General features: G+C 43.0%; 1 protein-coding gene across 1 annotated transcript in view; it reads left to right on the top strand.

The window, feature by feature from the left end:
- Nucleotides 1-20667, top strand: part of LOC111145938 (WD repeat and FYVE domain containing 1) — a 43258-nt gene that overhangs the window by 11041 nt on the left and 11550 nt on the right. Inside the window, exons 2-8 of the mRNA XM_022501294.1 lie at nucleotides 3925-3992; nucleotides 9405-9484; nucleotides 12672-12726; nucleotides 14512-14662; nucleotides 16294-16406; nucleotides 18185-18311; nucleotides 19621-19726. Coding sequence (XP_022357002.1) covers nucleotides 3925-3992; nucleotides 9405-9484; nucleotides 12672-12726; nucleotides 14512-14662; nucleotides 16294-16406; nucleotides 18185-18311; nucleotides 19621-19726 — 700 coding nt within the window. The remainder of the gene's footprint in view (nucleotides 1-3924; nucleotides 3993-9404; nucleotides 9485-12671; nucleotides 12727-14511; nucleotides 14663-16293; nucleotides 16407-18184; nucleotides 18312-19620; nucleotides 19727-20667) is intronic.

Raw genomic sequence — 20667 nt, 5'->3', positions numbered from 1 at the left:
TAATATGACATTAATCCATTTCATTATTTAACATTTCCCAGTTTTTACTCCTTGGAATGATGCTCATAGGAACTTTTTAGTAATGTGTGATTCTTTTTTTCCTATTAAATAATTTCTTTGGACTCATTTGCCAAGCGTGGAATTCCTAAATCACTTTTTGTTGCCATTACTATTAGTAGGAGTGGTAGCAGCCGTATTAGTTAGGCAGGAAACGTTTTTCTCGGTATATGGAACAAATTCTGGCCGAAGAGTGAGTTCTGATTTACAGCGCTGGCAGAAAATTATGAGAGCCCCAGAAATGGCATTTCTGTTACTGTTTTCACGTGTTCATTTGCTTAGCCCTCCATGGCGATACATTTTAAACACATTTCAGTCGGAAATACTTAAAATAAAAATTTACCATCCAGCTTTGGCTTCTCCTTTATCTGGAAAACAAGCAGGTCATCCAGCTAGCTGAAGAAAGACAGATGAAGTGATGGTCGCGGTGGGCGTCTGGCGTGATCATACATGTATCACATTACCGTCTTACATAGAAACAGCTTTTCTCACCTCCCCTTGGAAAATACTGCAGCTGTATGTGAGCCCAAGGATCTCTAACAAGAAGGGCACGGGAGATCAGTGTAGGTAACAGTAGCATGGAGACCTCTGGAAAAATTTTATGTAGGCTCTGAAAGAAATGACACATTTCCCTTCTAAGTACCTTTTGGAAAACTATCGGACTATTGTTTTAAAATAAAAGTAGAGCCTGGCAAAGGTGAACATGTTTCTAAGGTTTTGATTTTAAGGAAAGACCTTTTTTTCAGACTGGCATGGTCTTAGAATCTCAAAGAAAACCCATCCATTAAAAAAATGGCTAAAATAAGCAGCAAGCAAAGCATAAAAAACGAGTTTAGGTGAGTGGGTGTAAACTTGTCAAAATATTAAAGGAAAAGTTAAGCTGTTATATTTTAATTTAACTCAAAGAGACTGGCTTAGACATTCAGCTAGGCAGAAAATACTGTGGTTTTTAATAGAAGTAAAACAATCTGATCTTGATACTTGGTGATTATATAGTCTATTAATAACATACTAGAGTTTTTAATAGTTTTGTCCTGTAAATGTTACTAAACTGTATTATTGTGTTGCTTTCAACTTAGATTTTACTTCCAGTTTACTGAATAGTAAATTTTTTTTGTCTCTTGAATTTGTTGATTTTTTTTAATAAGCAGCCCAACTTAAGCCTATTACAACCATTTATTACCCAATCAAGAGACATTCTAAACACAATACAAAACAAATTCTTATATTATTTAGTAGAAATAATACAACTTTGTTTAATACATTGGTTCTGGGTAAAGTACTGGAGTGTTAGGTGTTAAACTTAACATTGTTTTGATTTAGTCTTGGAAATGGGAGGTTTTCGCATTGTTGTGGAAGGAGGGGAAAGAGCGAGGCTTGAAAAGAGACAGGACAGAATTCCAGGTAGAAGATGTGAATATGGAGAGGTAGAGCGGACTATCAAGGTCAGGTGCCTGTTTTGGAACTTGATTCTCAAGCAAGGATGGTCTTCTCTCAGCCCGGATGTAATCGATTTTCAAACGAAACATCATGTGAGATAATTTAAGTCTTGCCCGTTTGCTGGTGTGTCAGCCGGATGCAGACTAAGTTGTAGTACTAATGTTTGTCCTCCAAAGGAAGTAATACTGTGTTCCCAAGGTGCTGGTGTCTGGGTAGTTTCCATGTTGACCTTGGGCTATTTTATATATCATTCTGAACTTCATGAAATAAGAATTAGACTTTTCGAGGTTAGGTGACTGGATGGCAGAGGTGACCTTTAGGGTTTCGCACTCAGGGCCAGCTTCTCCGTTACTGAGTTTTGCTCTTCTTCCATGAGGGAGAGCATGTGCCACTGAGTCCTTCTTTGAGCTGCCTGTGTGTTTGTGAGGATATAGAATTACAAATTATGAAAATTAAAGGTCCCTTCCTATATTCTTTATTCTTAATCTCTCGTTTAATTTTGCATATGAACTTAGACTTTAGAACTTACTGTCACAATACAGGTATCTTGAAAGAAAGTCTGCCTGGTTATCCTGCCTTGTGAACCTCATCACATAGGAGCTTGTTTAATGGTGCTCAACTGAAGAAACTGGGTCTGATATTCTTGGTGTCATCAGGTAGATGTCCTGTATTAATATCTGCTTGATCGCCAACAACAGAAATAACTCAGGCTGACTTAAGCTATTGAGAGTGTTTCTGGTAAGGATGCTGCGGTATCTGCCTCAAAGAACACCAGACTAGGGAAGTAGCTCGGTCTTGGGCATGAGGGCCTTTTACCTGGACCCTCTTCAGATTGATTCTGCTTCTTTTAATAGGTTGACTTCATTCTTTCCCTTTTTTTGATGTGCAACATTCTGCAGTCCAAATCGGAAAACAGTATGTGACCAGAAACAGTCGTTTCAACTATCAGAGATACTGATCTATTTTTCTCTCTCCCTGTTCCTAATTTCCCCAGGGAGGAGCTGATTGGACCAGCTAGGATCAGACGCCCCATTTCTGGTCTAGCCAGTTGTGATCAGGGGTGGGATGTGGAGAAAGTTGGTAAAGATTCCATTGTGACCAATCAGCAGTGGCTGGAAGATGGCGTGTTGTACACATGGCTTCTACTCTGAGGCCTGTATCCAGTTCATATACAAAATAGTAATTTGCCAACTCTGCTGCTAGGTCCTCTTATTTATTTGGATGAATGAAGGTCAACATCTAGTCTTTATTGCAATCTAATTATATACAGTAATCTGTATAGATCTGAATTGTAGTTAGGCAAGTCCTGACAAATGCTTGTACTCATGAAACCAACTCCCCAGAGCCCTTATCATTACCCCGAAAGTTCCTGCATATCCCTTTACGTTCTGTCTTCCTCCCCTGGAAGCAACACCATTCTGATTTTTATCCTCATGGACTAGTCACACTTGTCTTGAATGCCAAACAAAATGAAGACAGATCGTGTCAACATTTAGACTTATGTATTTTAATTTAAGGTGCAGACATTTAATCAGTGCCAGCTGTGTACGAGAATCTGCGTTGCTGTTAGAAATCCTAGCGTGATTGTGACAGAGCTGAGAGTCAGGGGCAGTGGGATGGGTGGGACCCAGCACAGAAGCAGAGTGAGCCTGTGTGGGGAGATGCAGTGAGTGTCCCCGGCATTGGGAAGAGGAAGGGACCTGGAGCTTTGAGGAGCTTCTGCGAGTGGAGTAGGAAGAGCCCTAGTGTTCCTTATTGTTATTCTGACATGATAAGCCGGAATATTAAACTTTGCTATTTTGGTCATTTGTCATTTTCCTGCCTGTGTGCAGGATTTCCTCATCTCCCTGTGCAGGTTCTGATGAAAGGAGAGGCCCAGTGACCTGGCGTGGGATGACTTCCTCCCCCAGGGCAGGAAGACCAGGAATTATCGGGAACCAGCAGCAGTAGGGGCACTGCACATGTCTCCCGGTTCTCCAGAAGCATTCTCTTTCTGTTTATGTCTTCTGCTCCCCTCATTTGGCTCAGATGGCAGGCGACCAAGTTTGCATAGTTTGTTTTTTACTAAGAAAAGCAGCAGTTTTCATTGTATATTTTTATATAATAAGATTTTCTATATTATTAAAATTATTTGAAATTCTGACTCATAGCTGCCACATAACTTGCCATACATGGTCATAGATATGTAGCTAGATATGGTGTGTGTGTGTCTGTGTGTGCGTGCATGTGCGTGCACGCACGGTTTGTATATAAGGTACTGTGTGCAGTACTTGTGGTTGCTACTGTATTTCTCTAATTTGTCCAACTGATCGATGTTATAAGGTCAATTGGGAAACAGGATTGAAAATAAAGTAAATAATTATATTTCCCTGGAGCACAAATACGATGAAATTGCTAAAGACTGCTCTTCCATTCTTTTCTCTACAGAACCATCCGAGTATGGCTGAAAAGAGACAGTGGTCAGTACTGGCCCAGCATTTACCACACCATGGCCTGTGAGTAGCAGAACTGTTCTACTCCAGGAAGTATGTCTAATGCCTTTGGTGATTCAGAGTTCAAAGTGCTTGATTAAAAAGTGCTACTAGAGGGGTGCCTGGGTAGCTGTCAGTTAAGCATCTGACTTTTGATTTCGGCTCAGGTCTTTATATCAGGGTTGTGAGATCTGCTCAGCAGGGAGTCTGCTTGAGATTCTCTTCTGCTCTCCTGACCCCCCCAACAAAAATAAATAAATGAATAAAATCTTTTTTTAAAAAAGTGCTACGAGATTTCAAAATGGGTTTCTTAGTTGCCTAATACTCCAACAGACTGTGCTAAGCTGCAGGAAGACTCCTTTTCTTTTGCAAAGGAAGTCAGGTCTGCTGGCTCACCTAAAGCTGACTTGAGCAAAACTGAAAAACAAGGAGAGGCAGGGGGAGGGGCGTGCCTCACTGCCCCCAGGTTTTCCTTTGTTTTTGTTTTGCCAGCCTGTGTTTGGAATGACTGTGTGCTTGGAAGTGGCCGAGCCTGGCACTAAAAAAGAGCTGTGTACTCCCATGCCCTCATAACCCGCCTTCTGCTCACCCTTTTCACAAACTTCCGGGTACTACTGAGAGATTGCGTCCGAAGTATAATCCATTCTGTATGGAGAATTTTCTCAATAGTTCACTAGGTTCACAAAATAAATCCAGAAGATAAAGCTTTTGCACTGCGATTTTAAAAGAGCCCTGAGGGGCAGTGACATAAAATTACACCGAAGTTCCAGCCCTTCCTGCGGATGTGAGCAGCCTTGCCATCCGTCCCTGCCCCTCTTCTCTTCCTCCTTTCTTGGAAAGAAAGCCCTGGGCAGAGGCCTGGATGCCCCTGGGCCCACTCTGGGGTTGGGTCCTGCTATCCCAAATGGCCACACGGAAGGCACCATCGCTATTCACTCCCTCGTGTGATGTTGGTCCTTAATGAGGAATTTTCCTCCATTAATGGTTTGGGTGTTCAGAAGACCCCCGAGGAAGAGAAAGGATTTGGGGCTTGCTTGATGCTTTGTTCTTCTGAAGGCTATGGTCAGATCCTCCGAGGAAGAGCTCTTGCCATTGTTTGCAGACACTGTTGACAGTGTTCCCAGCTTTCTCAAGAGTTCATTCCAGAGGCAGTAGAGTGTGTTAGAAACACAGAACAGCCAGTTCTTCACCAAGTTCCGAGGAATCCATCTGGGTCGTCCTTCAGAGCGCCTCCTTTCTCGGCTGGCACGTTCTCCTTCCTGCATCTATCCCGGGGCGCGCACTGTTCAGCTTCTGTGATCACGTACAGAAAAAATCAGAAGTCGATCAGGAGTGTGATTTTTCCTGCCTTCCTGGGACAACTTGGACAGACTGCTCACCTCTGTCTTGGTAATTCCACCACGAATGTGAAGACTTTGTGGGCTGCTGCTGTAACGATAACTGTTGCAGAGGGAGATACAGAATTCTACAGTATGGCCCCTCTGAGAAGACCCCCTGAGAACCCAATCACAACTTACTGTGCCAAGCAGTAGCACTTCCTGCCCACGTCCACGTGGACTGTGGCTGCGTGACCTTGCTTATTCTCAATGACGATGACCCTGCATCTCAGTATGTGCACTCATAGAGCCCGTTGGACAGATTTTCAAATCAGAGTTTGATTGTTTCGGACCAGGGCAGAGCATCTCTCAGACTGATAAGCCCTTCCCTTCAGCGGCCCAGGGAAGCGTCTCACAGCTGGAAAGGAAGTCCTGCCAGTGCTGGGGAATGTTCTGTCATCTTTGTGAACAGTCTTGTTAACACTACTGCTCTTAGTCCTCCTTCCCCTCCATTCCTCCGCACTTCGCATTTTGGGCATAGCTTCATGCCCTTGCGTCCTCGACCTTGGAGTTCAGGCTTCCTGGAATAGAGACGGAGATGGATTTTGTCCTATGTTCAGTTCACTTCCCCCCCCGGTTTATATTTATCCCAGAGAGTTCGTACAGCTTTATACTTGCTCTCTCCGAATTTAGCAGAAGTGTGCACTCTTCTTTGGCTTTTAGGTCTTGAGCTCATGGCTTTGGCTATCTCAGTAGCCATCCCTTGCTAACTTGGTTTAAATGCTCCCCTGCCCCCGCCAGCCAAAGCAGCTCCCAGAATGCTGTGTCTGGAAGGACCAGCAACAACTGGAAAGAACAGGCATAGCGTCTCTGTGAGTGGCCGACATCCATATGTTTGCACCTAAACATATTCAGCTTATGGCTTCCAGATGCTTCCCTACTGCGCCTTACACTTCCATCTGGAACTGCGTCACTGCTGGGACTGTACAAACGCCTCCAGCAGAGAGCAGGGTGAATGAATGATGAGAAACGACTGCTTTACAGGGACTTCTAATTGAAGATGAGTTCAAAGTATGCGAAGTGACCTGTTCCAAAAACTATCTGCAGATTATCCAGTTGAGGACACTTTAGTGACCATCCACCAATTTGAACTTCTTCTTGTGATCTAACAGCCAGTCCTTAGTGTACTGCTCTGTGCGGTTGAGTTTTTTCATAACTTTACTTCTTGTAACAAAAATAAATTTCAGAATATGCTTTAGCTGAAGAAAAATGGTAACCCCTAGTTTCTGTGATCTACTGTGTGACTCCTGCCTATTTTTTACAATACCATTTTTATGAAATCACACAGCTATAAAAGGTAGATTATTTTTTCACAGTTTGGTGAGTGAGGAAACTGACACCAGAGGTTGAGTCCGTTGCTTGTGGCGGGAATTCCGTCTGCGCCCATCAGACTCCAGAACTGTGCTGCCTGCCAGGTTTTTTAGTGAAGGGTCGACCTGTAAATATCTAGACGTTGTGGGCCAAACAGCCTCTTTGGCAACCACTCAACTCTGCTATTACAGCATGGAAGCAACCATAAACAGTACATAAACGAAGGAGCCCGACTATATTCCAAAAAAACAGAAATAACCTTTATTTGTGAAACTCGAGTTTTAAGCTTATGATTTTGGATTGCAATGATGCTTTTTTAAAAGGTCACTGATTTGAAAGATGATGTATGTTTTGTGTGTTTATATAACTGTGAATATCTAATTTTTTTTAATTAATACCACTTATCTCATTAGAAGCTTCCCTTCTAGGGAAAAATGCCAGGACATCTTTGGATACAGAGCAAATAAATTAGGGAAGCTTTTTTTCCCCCCCAATGTGAGAATTCTCTAGCCTCATAAAACTACTCAGCACATTGTAAATTTTACACAAGAGGATGTTACATATTTATGTATAGTTTGTTATAGGGTTGGACATAAAAAGAATTGAAAAGAAGCTTAAAACTAAAGCATTAAGATTTTGTACCAACCTAAAAGTAAGCAAAATGGTGACAATGAATCAGAAATCACCAATGCATGTTTGATTTGCCAAAGATAATTTTATTATTATTATTTTCTAAAAGATTTTATTTATTTATTCATGAGAGACAGAGAGAGAGAGAGGTGGAGGCAGAGGGAGAAGCAGGCTCCCCCCTGAGCAGAGAGCCTAATGCGGGGCTCAATCCCAGGAACCGGGGATCATGACTTGAGCCGAAGGCAGACACTTCACCCACTGAGCCACCCAGGCCCCCCCCCAAAGATATTTTCATGATAGTTATTAAAGAGTACTTCAGGGGCACCTGGGTGGCTCAGTGTGTTAAAGCCTCTGCCTTCGGCTCAGGTCATGATCCCAGGGTCCTGGGACTGAGCCCCACATCGGGTTCTCTGCTCAGTGAGGAACCTGCTTCCCCCAACCTTTCTCTCTGCCTACTTGTGATCTCTCTCTGTCAAATAAATAAATAAAATCTTTTAAAAAAATAAAAATAAAAATATAGAGTACTTTATATGACAAAGATATTTACACCTTTGTGGTTATAGTTCTTTTTTTTTTTTTTAAAGATTTTATTTATTTGACAGAGAGAGATCACAAGTAGAGAGAGAGAGAGAGGAGGAAGCAGGCTCACTGCCCAGCAGAGAGCCGATGTGGGACTCGATCCCAGGACCCTGAGATCATGACCCGAGCTGAAGGCAGAGGCCCAACCCACTGAGCCACCCAGGCAGCCCTGTGGTTATAATTCTTAAACTCGATCATTCTTTTTTAGAGAGAAAGAGAAAGGCAGAGGGAGAGGGAGCGAAAGAATCTTAAGCAGGCTCCACACACAGTGCGGAGTCCCACATGGGGCTTTATCTCATGACCCCAGATCATGACCTGAGCTGAAATCAAGAGTTGGATGCTTAACCTTCTGAGCCACCCAGACACTGATTCTTTATAGGCTCCCGCTTCGGTGTGGTGGGTGAGGGGTACAGGCTTCAGTGACGTGTAATTGCTTCGTGTGCAGACAGCTACAGCTCCTGCCTCCCCGTGGGGTAGTTCTCTGAATGCACCTGAAAAATGTCCCTTCCCCTGATCTGATCGTACAGCTTGCTGTTTCTTTGCCTCCAGGTGCAGTGGAGCATCATAGTTTACCTTCATCCTTCAGTAGAAAATGTCAGCCCTTTGTAGAGAGAAAACTTTAACCTGTTTTCAAGTGGTCATGTCACTTATAAGCCTTTTTTGGTTGTACTTTTTTATAAGAAGTGTTGCCTTAAAGTAAACTCAGGTTTGTTTCATGGAATGTATTCCCTCGCGGGTCTCCTGTGGTCAGTTAAACTTCTTTAGGCTGATATGAACCCAGATATTTCTTTTTCCACATGTTCCATTTTCCAGATCACTTCAATCTGATTTTAAGCAGAAGGAGATGTTGTAGAGTTTCTCCTTTCTGAAACTCATTTTCTGGCCCAAGCTTTCTGGAAGCAAGACAGGTAGAACCTGGAAGGGGATATGGACGTGGGAAGAAGCAGGTGCTATCCCAGGCACTTGACACTGCTGCGGACAAAGAACATGTGTATACTCACATGTATACCTCACATGTACACCTCACTCCCTATACACTGAGGTTGTGTATGTCACGGGAAGGGGAGCCTTTCTTGACCCTTCAAGAGAGCACATAATCCCAAAGTGGCTTGCCCTGCTCGCTCACATGTACAGTGGGATAGGAACCCCTTTTCCACAGAGTCCAGCCTCTCTGTGACCACTCTGTTATGGGGAAGGGGGCATGGGGCCAGGTTGGCCTGCTGAGTTTGGGTAACAGGTTCCTCACTCTGAGCACTGGCCCCCACACTCTGCAGCCTGGAGGTAGGAGTTTCAACCAGATGAAGCTTCATGCTGGCTCGCTGCCCTCAAAGTCAGAAAAATAATGTAGAAGATTTTTTGAATTGGTATTTTAAACTAAAACAACAGAAAGAACTTGAATAACATATTCCATTTACATCATTATTTTCTCTAAAACAGTCTTGCCCTCTTGTTTTTAATGTAAATTCTATAGTAATGTATTTTAAACAATGACTCAGAATGCCTAGCTTTGCTCGTAACGCGGTCTCTGTCTTTCCGGCAGCCCCGTGCTCTGCTCTGGCTTACCACCACCACCACGACAGCAGACGGGTGTTTGTGGGTCAGGACAACGGAGCCGTGATGGTAGGTCGCGTGCAGAGCGCTCTCCTTAATACTGACCCCCCCTGCGTTCATGCCTGTGGACAGTTTAAATAAAGAGCAGTGAATGCCTGATTGTTTGGCATAACAAAATGTTTAATTCAGTCTAGACACGAGGCCGAAAAATGGATTAATTTTCATTTGTACTTATTTTTACACAAGTCATGGAGTTCAGAATGCTTGGTGCTCAGCCTTCATACACTGAATATATGGTCTGCAGCAGCCCTGTCCTTGAACTACAGGGAAGCAGGGCAGGCACAGTGGAGAGCCTGTGGGTGCTGGTGTGTTTGTGTGTGTGTAAGTAACAACAGAGGGGGACGAGAACAAGGTCAGTGACTAGTTATCCAGCCAACAAGTCCTATAACTCTTTAAGGCAGTGCTTCTCAAGCTAACCCTGGTGAAGGACCAGATGGTTAAAAATTCAGTTTATTATAGATTGATAGATATTTTTGTGGGTCTAATTGTGTGAGACCGAAAAAAGAAGCAGGTCACTCCACATTGCTGGGTGGCAGTTTTAATGAGCAGGGGAGCTTACGTACAAGGCTTGTCTTGAGTGGCTGCAAGACGAGTAAATCTCTGTCCCCACTCACCAGAGTCTTAAAAGTTTATGTAGAGGCCTGAGCTGGGTTCAGTCTTGTATATCATCCTGATGGCCCTAACACCACATCGCCATCAAGTCTCTGCACTTGGGGCAGCCTCTGGAATGGGGAAGGCAGTGGGACATACATACCAAAGAGGGGTAAGCAGTGAGGAGCCTCGGACAACTGACTGCCAGGGCCCGGCTCATGGGTCAACTGGTGGTCATGCCCTCTCAGTGACCTCTCTCAAAAGTGAGCCTTAGGGTCAGGTGCAGTAGGGAGTCACTGCATGAGGGGGAGACATTGAAGAGCATTAAGCAGGGGAGGATAGAATGGTTGGGTTTCTGTTTTTTTGAGCTTACTGTGCCAGTGTGTAGAGTTTGAGGGGACAAGGTTGAAACTGAGGCGTCCCAGTTAAGAGTCTGTTTCAGGACCCCAGTGTGACACTGAAATGCTGGGGTAGCGCTGGAGAAGAGGTGTTAGCTTTGAGAGCTATCTGGGTGGCAGACTTGATGTCTAGTTGGATGTGGGTGTTTTATGGAGAATGGGGTGAAGATGGCTTCCAGATTTTTAGCCAGGATGGTGGTGCTGAGTGGTCAGCTACGTTCTAAGACAGGAAAGATGTGATATAGAGGGAAAAGTGATGAGGTGAGTACTATAGTTGGGTACATGGACATAAACCTCAGGGTTTGGTCTGGAGTGTAGGGTTGGGAGTTCTCTGACATAGGTGTCAGTGGCAACTATAGCAGTGACTGGCCTCAACTAGGGAGAGCAGGTAGACTGAGAAGAGCAGAGAGCCAAGGTCATATTCCCTGGGAATACCAGTATTTAAGGGAAATTCAGAGACTGGGAGTCCCTGGAGGAGACGGAGGCAGAATGGGCAAAGTGGGAGGAGAGCCAGCCAGGACACTGTGACTGTGGAAGCCGGAGAGACAGTGAGTTTCATGCAGGGGTGAGTCACAGGGCTGGGTGAGTCACAGGGCCAGGTGCAGTGGGAAGAGGATGAGGTCAGGCCTGGAAAATGACCTTGGGAACAGCAGTTAGCAGCTGGTGCTGAGCAAGGGAAGCCCTTTCCGTGCCGTATGCCGTGTGCCATGGTGGGTCATCAGTGTGGGCTGATTTTTAGAGAAGGATCTGAGGAAAGTCGTAGAACTGCTAAAAGTGTTTTGTTGTGTCTACTTGTTTTGTTTTTAGAGTTAAAGGCTAAGAAGCCTTGAGTGTGTGTTTAAGGGCCAGGAAGGAAAAAGCCAGTGGAAAGGATGGGCTCTCTGCCCAAGCAGTTCACTCAGCAGTAGGCAGATGGTGAGGGCTGCAGGGTTGGGCTGTCCCAGGTCTTTGCCATCAGCTGGGGACTGCTATGAATACCATAGTAGTAGTAGATGTCAGTGTTTGCGTATTCCTCCTTCTGGAATTTTATAGGTATATCATGGTGATGTGCAGACACGTTTATAACCAGAAACCATAAAGCACAAATAGTTCCTCCAATGGTTGCACACTTTGTCTCTCTAGGGATGCTTTTAGACTCTGTGATTGTAGAACAGCGTATAAAAACTCATAGCTCTTCAGTGCAAAGGGGCAGTGCAAACCCAGTGTATCATTTGGTAACAATTGATCTATTGATTTTCCATCCAATACAGATCAGTATATGTACAATGATCTATATAATAATACATTTATACTGTCCCCGGTGTGTATGTATGTATATATCTGTGTAAATATACACACGCAATATACTGTATATATTAATGCATACATATACACATACTTACATATACTTACACATTTTTGTACTTCGCAATATCAAGATGGAGAGCAAGGAATCAGTATTCCTCTGTGTGTGTGTGTGTGTGTGTGTGTGTGTGTGTGTGTATGTATAACAGTTCCTAATGCCCGTGTTCCTTAGCGCCTTAAGAACTTTTCAGTTAACATTGATCAATAGACTTCTTAGTGTTTTTTCTTTAGAGTTTTGTCTTCTTGGTTTTATGCTGAATCTGATTTTTTCATTAAAAAGCATATACTTTTATTTTTTCCTACTTATAAAGTATTACATACTTTATTTCCAAATACTTGTATTTGAAAAATACAAGAATATTAAAAGAAGCAAGCCACTCACAGTCTCTGAATTTCCCTTTTTTTGTGTGTGTTCTCTGTGACATGTGTATAATATCCCCCTTACGTTGCTGAGGTTCCCAGTGCCTTATTTTCACTGCAGCTGAGAACTCTCTTAACAGATCTTTGCAGTCTTGCTTCATGTGTGTCATCCTGGGAATACTCAGTGTAGCCGAGAGAGCAGAATTAGCAAAGATGCCTCCTTTGCAGTAGAGGGAGAGGGACCACAAAGCTTGCACTTGTGGAGGAAGAATTGAACAAAAACGCCATGCTGATCGGCAACACCTTTCTTCGGTCTGGCCCCCAGCAGAGATCGTGGCCTGAGGACAAGTCTGATGAAGGAAGCAATTCCCTAGTATTCTGTTACAGCTAATCTTGAGTCCCTACTCTGGTGATAGCTAGTCTTGGATTTTACTTTGTTTTGAAAGTTAAGTTCCTGTTTTTAAAATCATAACTGTGTTCTTACTGCATATGTTTACTTTTAGGAATTTCATGTTTCTGAGGATTTTAATAAAATGAACTTTATCAAGACCTACCCAGGTAATTATAATACAAACACATACTTGCATACACATGTATGTAAATAGACACAAAACGAGAGCTCTGTCTCTTGTGATCAGAATTAGGTTTTCACATTAACTTTGTAGATGTGTTTCCCCCAATTATAGAGGATGCTGTCAACTCTTCAGGGTTATTTACCATCCTTTACCTGCTTATCAGTGTTTAAATTTGCATTTACTAGTCCATTGGGTGCATTATCAGATTTAATTTAACCATTCTTCTATTTTTGAGCTTATGTACTGCTTCCGTTTTTTGATAACACACACTAATATATATGACAATGTGTGTGTCTGTGTGTGTGTATATCTGTGAGTGTATATTTCATGTATACATACACAGTGTGTGCGTGTCCTTGACTCTGACTCTAATCCTGTAACCCTGGTTGCTTCTATTTAAGACAAATTCCTAAAAATGGAGTAACTGGGTTGAACATTAAAAAGTGTTTTAATGCTCTAGATTTATTTTGCAATCTTCTCCCCACATTAGCGTATCGTAAGCTTTTACAGGCCCATGAGTGGTGGCTGAGAGTATTAGCTCATCCAGCCTATGCATCATTGCTCTTAACAAATGTTTTTTGCCTGTTTGATGATCAAAATAGTTCTCAATTTATAAATTATTTAAGCTTTACTTAATGGCGATCATTTGTTAGGTCTGATGAATGTCTGTTCATGATTTTACCCCTGTACTCACAGAGTTGTAGTATTTCCTAATTAATTTATAAGAAAGTGTCCCTCGGTTCTTCCAAAACAACCTGAACAGCTGAGAGCAAGGTCAGAAGTTTCTCTGTTTAGCCTCTGACTTCATTCATCAGATTGGGCATTTATTAAACACTTGCTGCATGCCAGGTCCTACACTAGATGAAGTAGACTGACAGGTCACTGTCCCAGTGTGGCTTACAGTCAGCTGGAAATGCAACATTTCAGGAGTTCGGTAACAGAATACTTTCCTCATTCTCAGCTATTACTTTGGAATACGGTACTCTCTAAGTACTTTGTTTTTATAAATAATAAAAAGTTACACAAGCAGAAATTATTCCAGAAACAAAATGCTTACACTATTTTTTTTTTTATTTCAGAAAATTTAAGTTCTCTTGTTTACAATTCTAGTGTTTTCTTTTTCTTTCTTTTTTTTAAGATTTATTTATTTCAGAGCAGAGCCTGAGCAGGGTTTGGGGCCGGGGGGTGGGGTGTGCCGAGGGAGAGAAGCAGACCTCTCACTTACCCAACCTGGGCTCCATCTCACTACCCTGAGATCACGACCTGAGCCAAGACCAAGAGTCAGTCACTTAACCAACTGAGCCACCCAGGCGCCTTTACAATGCCAGTGTTTTCTAAAAGGTCAAAGTAGTGAAGTGATAGGCTATAAAAACACATTGCTCCTTTAAGAAAATACTACTTCCTTTCATATGGACCTTATTGATAGTACTAGCAAAGTAAAAATGTTCTCGAGTACAGAAAAGGGGAAGAAAAGGTCTGCTCTTTGATGAGTTACCGGAATCCCCCTCGAGCATCAGTCTTTAGTAAGCTGCAGCTCACGATTGTCCATCAGGTGGGGAGACAGGGCGGCTGGGCCGCGGAAAGCCTGTTGGTGCGGTCGGGTAGGGCAGTTATCTGAAGCTGCTCTCAGCGCACAGGCATTTCCCTGGTACCCCTGTTCAGACTGTGGGTCTCCCGGCTGAACAGCTGGAGAAGGTGGGGCTCGGTTCTGATCCGGAAGGTTCCGTTTCTTCGCGAAGGGTGCCGACTTCCGTTTCTGTCCCTGCAGCTCATCAGAACCGGGTGTCTGCGATCATCTTCAGTCTGGCCGCCGAGTGGGTCATCAGCACCGGCCACGACAAGTGTGTCAGCTGGATGTGCACCCGCAGTGGCAACATGCTGGGGAGGCATTTCTTCACCTCCTGGGCTTCGTGCTTACAGTATCCTTCCAAGGGCTGGACCTCCTCCTGCCCAGCACCTCCTCCGCTCAGTAGTTGGCTTTGAGTACGCTCATAACCTGTCCGTTGAGATCCAAAGACCGAGTGACTCCTGTGTATTTCACTTGAAATGCAAGACTTCCCATATCTGCTTTTCTTTGGTATAAAATTGGTGTATTAAAAATAACAATTAGGTGAATTACTGTTCTTATTGGGAGGTACTATCCATTCTTAATACAAAATCTTGGAAACCTAAACCTCATTAATGCAAACCCCCACCCCCTTATTCCTTTGCATTTCAAGGTGAAAGAAAAGACTTTTTTGTTGAATAAAGGTAGAAAGGAATCGATCTTTTATTTGCTTATTGGCAGACCCTGAAAGAGAATATAGTAAGGATTTGTGACCCTAGAGTTCTTCATAAACGGGCTTAAAGGAGTTTCATAGTTTGTGTGAATGTGTGGAGAGGGTTCATAATCCTTTCCATATTCTCAGAAGTGCCTCAGAATCCCCCAGAATGTTAATAAATTGCTGCTTTCACAGTTTTCTACCACTGTATGGCATTTGTTTCATGTAGAATTTGCCCTTGCTAGGGACTTCTCGCAGTAGCTGTGTATCTTAGTGACAGCAAGATCAAGGCTGTCAACAGGCAGATAGATGCCCCACAGTAGTTTCTTTTAGAGTTGGATGTCTCGCATAGTAAATTCTTTTTTTTTTCCATTGAAAACCTCTGTAAAAAAATGTTTGCTACAAATCAATGCACAGCATGAGATATTTAAAGTAAGCATTAAAGCAGTACCATACACTTCAGAATCAAATAAGGGAAAAATACTCAGATATTTAATTTGCTAATTAAGTGTTTCTGTTATGTGCTGGGCTTTTCATATGGACTGATAGAAAATGGCACAGAATCACAGAGTCATGGCCCAGCCTGTGATGCTCCTTTTGACCTGTGTTTTGGAATCAAAGCAGTGGTTATCCTGATGTGTTTATGCTGCAGATTGGCCATAAAGGTCTATCTATGCCCATTAAGTGACTTAGAAAGTAATGCGTTGTTATCAATAGTTAGTATATTTTTAAAATTTAAATTTACCACTGCCCCAAATAGCTGTCTTTTGGATGATGAAACTCTCCACAGCAATTTAAAATAAACCCATGCTTTTCATTTAAAGCTGCATCATCTACGCCAAAGAGGGATAGGTGCACATGTCATATTTGCTATCAGTTTTACATTATCTCCAGAGATAGTTCATAAAAAGCAATTTTGTTCCAATTCTTTTTTGCTGTTTTCACTGTTATCCTACTTTTTTAAACTCTCTTATAATTCGATTATAATTACTTGTTTTCATGTCTCACTTCTCTGTCACTCCTTAACCTTTTTTACTCCTAATTCCTAGGGCATTGATTACAATAGTTGTAGGTACTCCATGAATTCTTGTTAAATGAACGAATGTTAATTTTCCCAAGAAAATTTACCAGCTTGAAAGCTTGTTTTCTTAAATATGTACATAATGCCTGAATTTCAGTTGGGTACTTCCTGTCTCATAGTTTTATGCTTAGGTCTTTAAAATGCACATTTTTCTGTTTGATGACTTCTAGATGGATTGTGTTACATATCCTTGACTGCTTCTCCACAGATACGATTTTGATACTCAGTATGCTTTTGTTGGCGATTATTCCGGACAGATCACACTTCTGAAGCTGGAACAGAACTCCTGTTCAGTCATTACGACCCTCAAAGGTCATGAAGGTAGGCTTTGTGATCACCCACAGGTTTTTCTCCTAATTTGGGCATCCAGACTCAGTTCTCAGCCCTGCAGCTTCATGAATGATCCGCTCTTCTGACCTGTCAGTTTCAGTTTGATTGGCCAAATGTGGGATTCAGATCTGAAAGACTGAAAGCGAAGTGAAGATAGGTTGTTGAGCTGGGTTTCATGTCATCAAAATCCTTTCCAGATTGCTCGTGGGGGTAATACTTTCTATTATGTTTGCCTTTTTAAGTTATTTTCAGAAGGTCTTTGAAAATTTCTTGTAAGTGGTGAGACCTTTAGAAGATTTTTTTGAGGTGGGGTTCGGTTTCTGGGATACTGAACAAGACCTGATAGAGCAATACAATTAGGAGAAATGTCTGGGCTGGTTCTGCCTCTGCTCAGTTAGGGACTGAGGGGAAAGAATGGGTGGAATTTTACTATTTTTCCAGCACAGTTGGCCAGGTTCTGTGGAAGGGTTTTAAAACTCATTTGGCTGTATTGGGTAACAAATTAGAAGTTTTGCCACTGTTTGGTTTAGACTGAAGAAATGGGGATTTGTTCAAAGAATTAATGATGAACTTATTTTTGAAAACAGTGTTTTTAGTATAACAAGTTGAATGTGCTCTGTGCTTCCTTGCTGATCTATTTGGGTGAAATCGAGTGCGTCAGATCAGGGACCTTTTTGAGCAAAGGGGAGAGAGGAGAAAAACAGCAAGTTAGAATGTATTTGGGCAGGAAAGCACAGCCCCTAAGGAAACCACTTGTGTTTATGACTAATGGTCTCATGATCCCCAGGCTCACAAGTATTCTCTGTGTTGCTAAGGACAGACCAGGTTCTGGTAACTGCTTCATGGTGTTTATAGCAAAGCCCCGTGTTTATCTGCTGTAAGGCCTCTAGCTGAAGTGTATGCAGCACAGGCTTAAATTTATGCATAATTGTTCCCTGAAGCCAGTTTTGCAGAACACTTTTCTTTTCACTTACGTTAAGTTTCTGTGAGAAACTAGTTACTGTTGTTTGCTTTTGAGTATGACTTCATCAGTTTTCTCTATAACCACCAAAAATATTATTAACTTGTGTGACGGGTTCTGTTTTATTAAGTTTATTAATAATTTTTCAAGATAGGCAGTAATCAGTAGAATAATGAAGAGAGAAATCTGTTGAGAGAGAAATAGATTAGAGAGCTGTAGAAAGAAAGATTTCCCAAGGATATTGAATCTGATTAGTTCACCCAACAGAGAATATGAATTGTGAAGTTTGGACTTTTTTACCTAAATTCTCTGGCATAATTGTATGGTATACCTACAGACCATTTTTTTCTGAGACCCTCAATTTAATTTTCTTAAACATGCATCATAAGGTAAAACACCTGCAATGTTGGAGACCTGGAATAATCTAGATTTTTAGATTACCCAAGTTGACCACAATAATCTTCACTGTCTTTTCTCATGAAATAGCGTTAGCTTTATATATATATATACATATATATATATATGTATATATATACAGCTATTGTGTAATTTTTTTTTTGATACAGAATGAAAAATATTTCTTTGAACATCTTTGTGTCCAAAGTAGTTTGATGTCCAACCAAAGATCATTATCTTACAAGTCTGGGGGATGGATGTGCTCTTTCTTCTCAGCGACTCATGATAAAGCGTTGAATGACCTTTCACACAGCAAAGAGATGTTTTGACTTCGGGGCTTAGCTGGTCCTTGTTCAGTCCAGCTGTGCAGGTGGAAAGCTGTACCTAACCTCGCCCTCTCTCTGCCCTGTAGGAAGCATCGCCTGCCTCTGGTGGGACCCTATTCAGCGGTTACTCTTCTCAGGAGCCTCTGACAACAGCATCATCATGTGGGACATCGGGGGACGGAAAGGCCGCACGCTCTTGCTGCAAGGCCATCAGTGCGTGACTGTTTGTGGGGGTGGGGACAGAATCAGAGTCTGTGGGGGCAGGAGGGCAGCATTCGTAGTCTGCTCCTGCTTTCTCAAACCCCATCTGTTAAGACAGCCATTTACTGGGGCTCACTCAGTCCCTTTTAACTGCTCTTCTGTGAGTCCTGACTGATGTTGTAGAACAAAAATAGAGCCCAGGGTCTTCTTCCTTCTTAGTCCAAAGAGCACTTGCCACCTGCCTCTCCTGAGGAGTCACCCTGTTGAACTACCTGCTGGGGGGACTGTTAAGGAGGTTCCGGTGAGACTTTGACCGTGGAAGATGGCGTGGAATGTCGTGCTGAGCCTGTCTCGAACTGGATGCCCGATTTGTTCTTTTATTCTGAAATGTCACATGTGGGTGTGGTTTGACACGTCAGCTGAGCTAGGACAGTGTAATACCCAGGCCTTCTGGTTTTGAGAGGGAAGGGACACTGGCCTTTCCTCCCCATTGGTTAGCCTGTTGCTGCTTACCGTAAGCAGAATCACATTGAAAATTAGCCAAGGAAAGATTCTTTTTTTTTTTTTTTTTAAAGATTTTATTTATTTATTAGGCAGAGAGAGATTGAGAGAGCATGCAGAATAGGGGGAGAGGCAGAGGGAGAGAGAGAAGCAGATTGCCTGCTGAGCAGGGAGCCTGATGTGAGGCTTGATCCCAGGACCCTGGGATCATGACCTGAGCTGAAGGCAGACACTTAACTGCCCAAGCCCCTCAGGCGCCCCAGGAAAGATGCTTCACACAAGTCTGCAGGGCAGGAGATTGCTTCGTAGGGGATCCAGAAAGGAGTCTGACAAGCATATGGGAAGGAGGCAGATTTCATTCCATCATTGTGTGTGCACATGTGTGTGCACGAGTGAGTGCACGGGCAAGTGTGTGTGTCAGTTGTCTCTGGCGTTTCATCACCTATTCTTATGGGTTGTGTTCCAGTAAGGGAGTCACCCCTCCTTTGTTCTTTGTTATGAGCAGGTAGGTGAGTCTTGTATACCTGAAAAGGAATGGACCACAGCGACTGGTCCTGAAAACAGCCATTGCCCTATCTGTGGCCTGCAATTCTGAGGGACTGACTTGAAAGTAGTTTTTATTTCATAGAAGCGACTATGCTGTGTAATAAGTTACAGAACGCTGATCCAAGTTTAGACTAGAAGCCAGGAAATTATACCAAATTGTCAATGATAAAATGCCAGTGGCTGATTCCAGCAAGGGGAGAGATTGGAGCCTAAGTGAAGACAGTATCTATGTTTCTCCACATTGAGACGAGTGACCGATGTGTGTTGTTTACAGTGACAGAGTGCAGTCGCTGTGTTACCTTCAGCTCACAAGGCAGCTGGTCTCCTGTTCCTCGGATGGTGGGATTGCAGTGTGGAACATGGACGTTAGCAGAGAGGAGGTAAGAGAAGGAGCAGGGCAAGGCTGATGTGGAGAGGTCCCCGAGGACCTGGCTTCTTGGCTTCCCACCCTGCGGGCTCTCGATGCTGACCAGGTTACAGACAGCCCCAGCCCCTCTCCCTTGTACTTACTGGTTATTATCTGACAAGGTCCTGCCCGTCAGTTTGTCCCGTGTCCTCTCGCCACGTGAGAGTTTCCGCAGTGACAGGCCTTGCCCACAGATTGAGGATGTGGGCTGTTTTCAGTATGCAGACGTGCACTGAGTACATGCCGGAGACAGTTCCCTGTGTCGCCTGGGGCACGCACTGTGCGCAGCCGCAGGAAGCACTGCAGCAGCCCCACGGCATCCCTGTTACCCAGTACTCTGGGATGCCTGCTGTGACTAGTGCCCGGGACCTTGCCAGGAGCCTCATGTTTTCCTGGGAAAGAATATCTCTATCCTCTGCTTTATTTTCCACTGAGCACATGTTGACATAGTGTTCTTTTTAGGAGACGGGTGTTCTAATTTGCTGGGGCCACTAACTAGTTGTGGGACCTTGTTCAGAGGAGTGTCATTATCTCTGAGTGTCAGTTCCACCCTCCTTCAAGCAGGATCGTTCAATGACACAACTTCCAAACCTCTTCTAGTTCTTGAGGCAGATTCACTGATTGTCTAAACAACCTCGCCATCTTCTTTTAAATTGAGAAATAATTGACATATATCTTTATATGAACTTCAGGTATGAAAATAACAATTCGGCATTCATAGGTATTGGACCATGATCCCACGATGAGCCCAGTTAGCATCCAGCACCAACCATTGTTTCAAAACTTTAATTTCTTGTATTGAAGAACGTACACTCCATAATCATGTAATCTTGAAGGTGGGAATCTTGCTTTTAGTTTGCAACTTTTTTTTTCTAAAAGAATTTATCAAGGGTAAGAGTAGTAGATTGAAATCCA

Source organism: Enhydra lutris, unplaced genomic scaffold, assembly GCF_002288905.1.
Source record: "Enhydra lutris kenyoni isolate GAN:26980312 unplaced genomic scaffold, ASM228890v2 scaffoldscaffold1, whole genome shotgun sequence".
Classification (NCBI taxonomy): Eukaryota; Metazoa; Chordata; class Mammalia; order Carnivora; family Mustelidae; genus Enhydra; species Enhydra lutris.
Note: the sequence above shows the minus strand (reverse complement) of the source record. Positions and strands in the feature narration are given on the sequence as shown.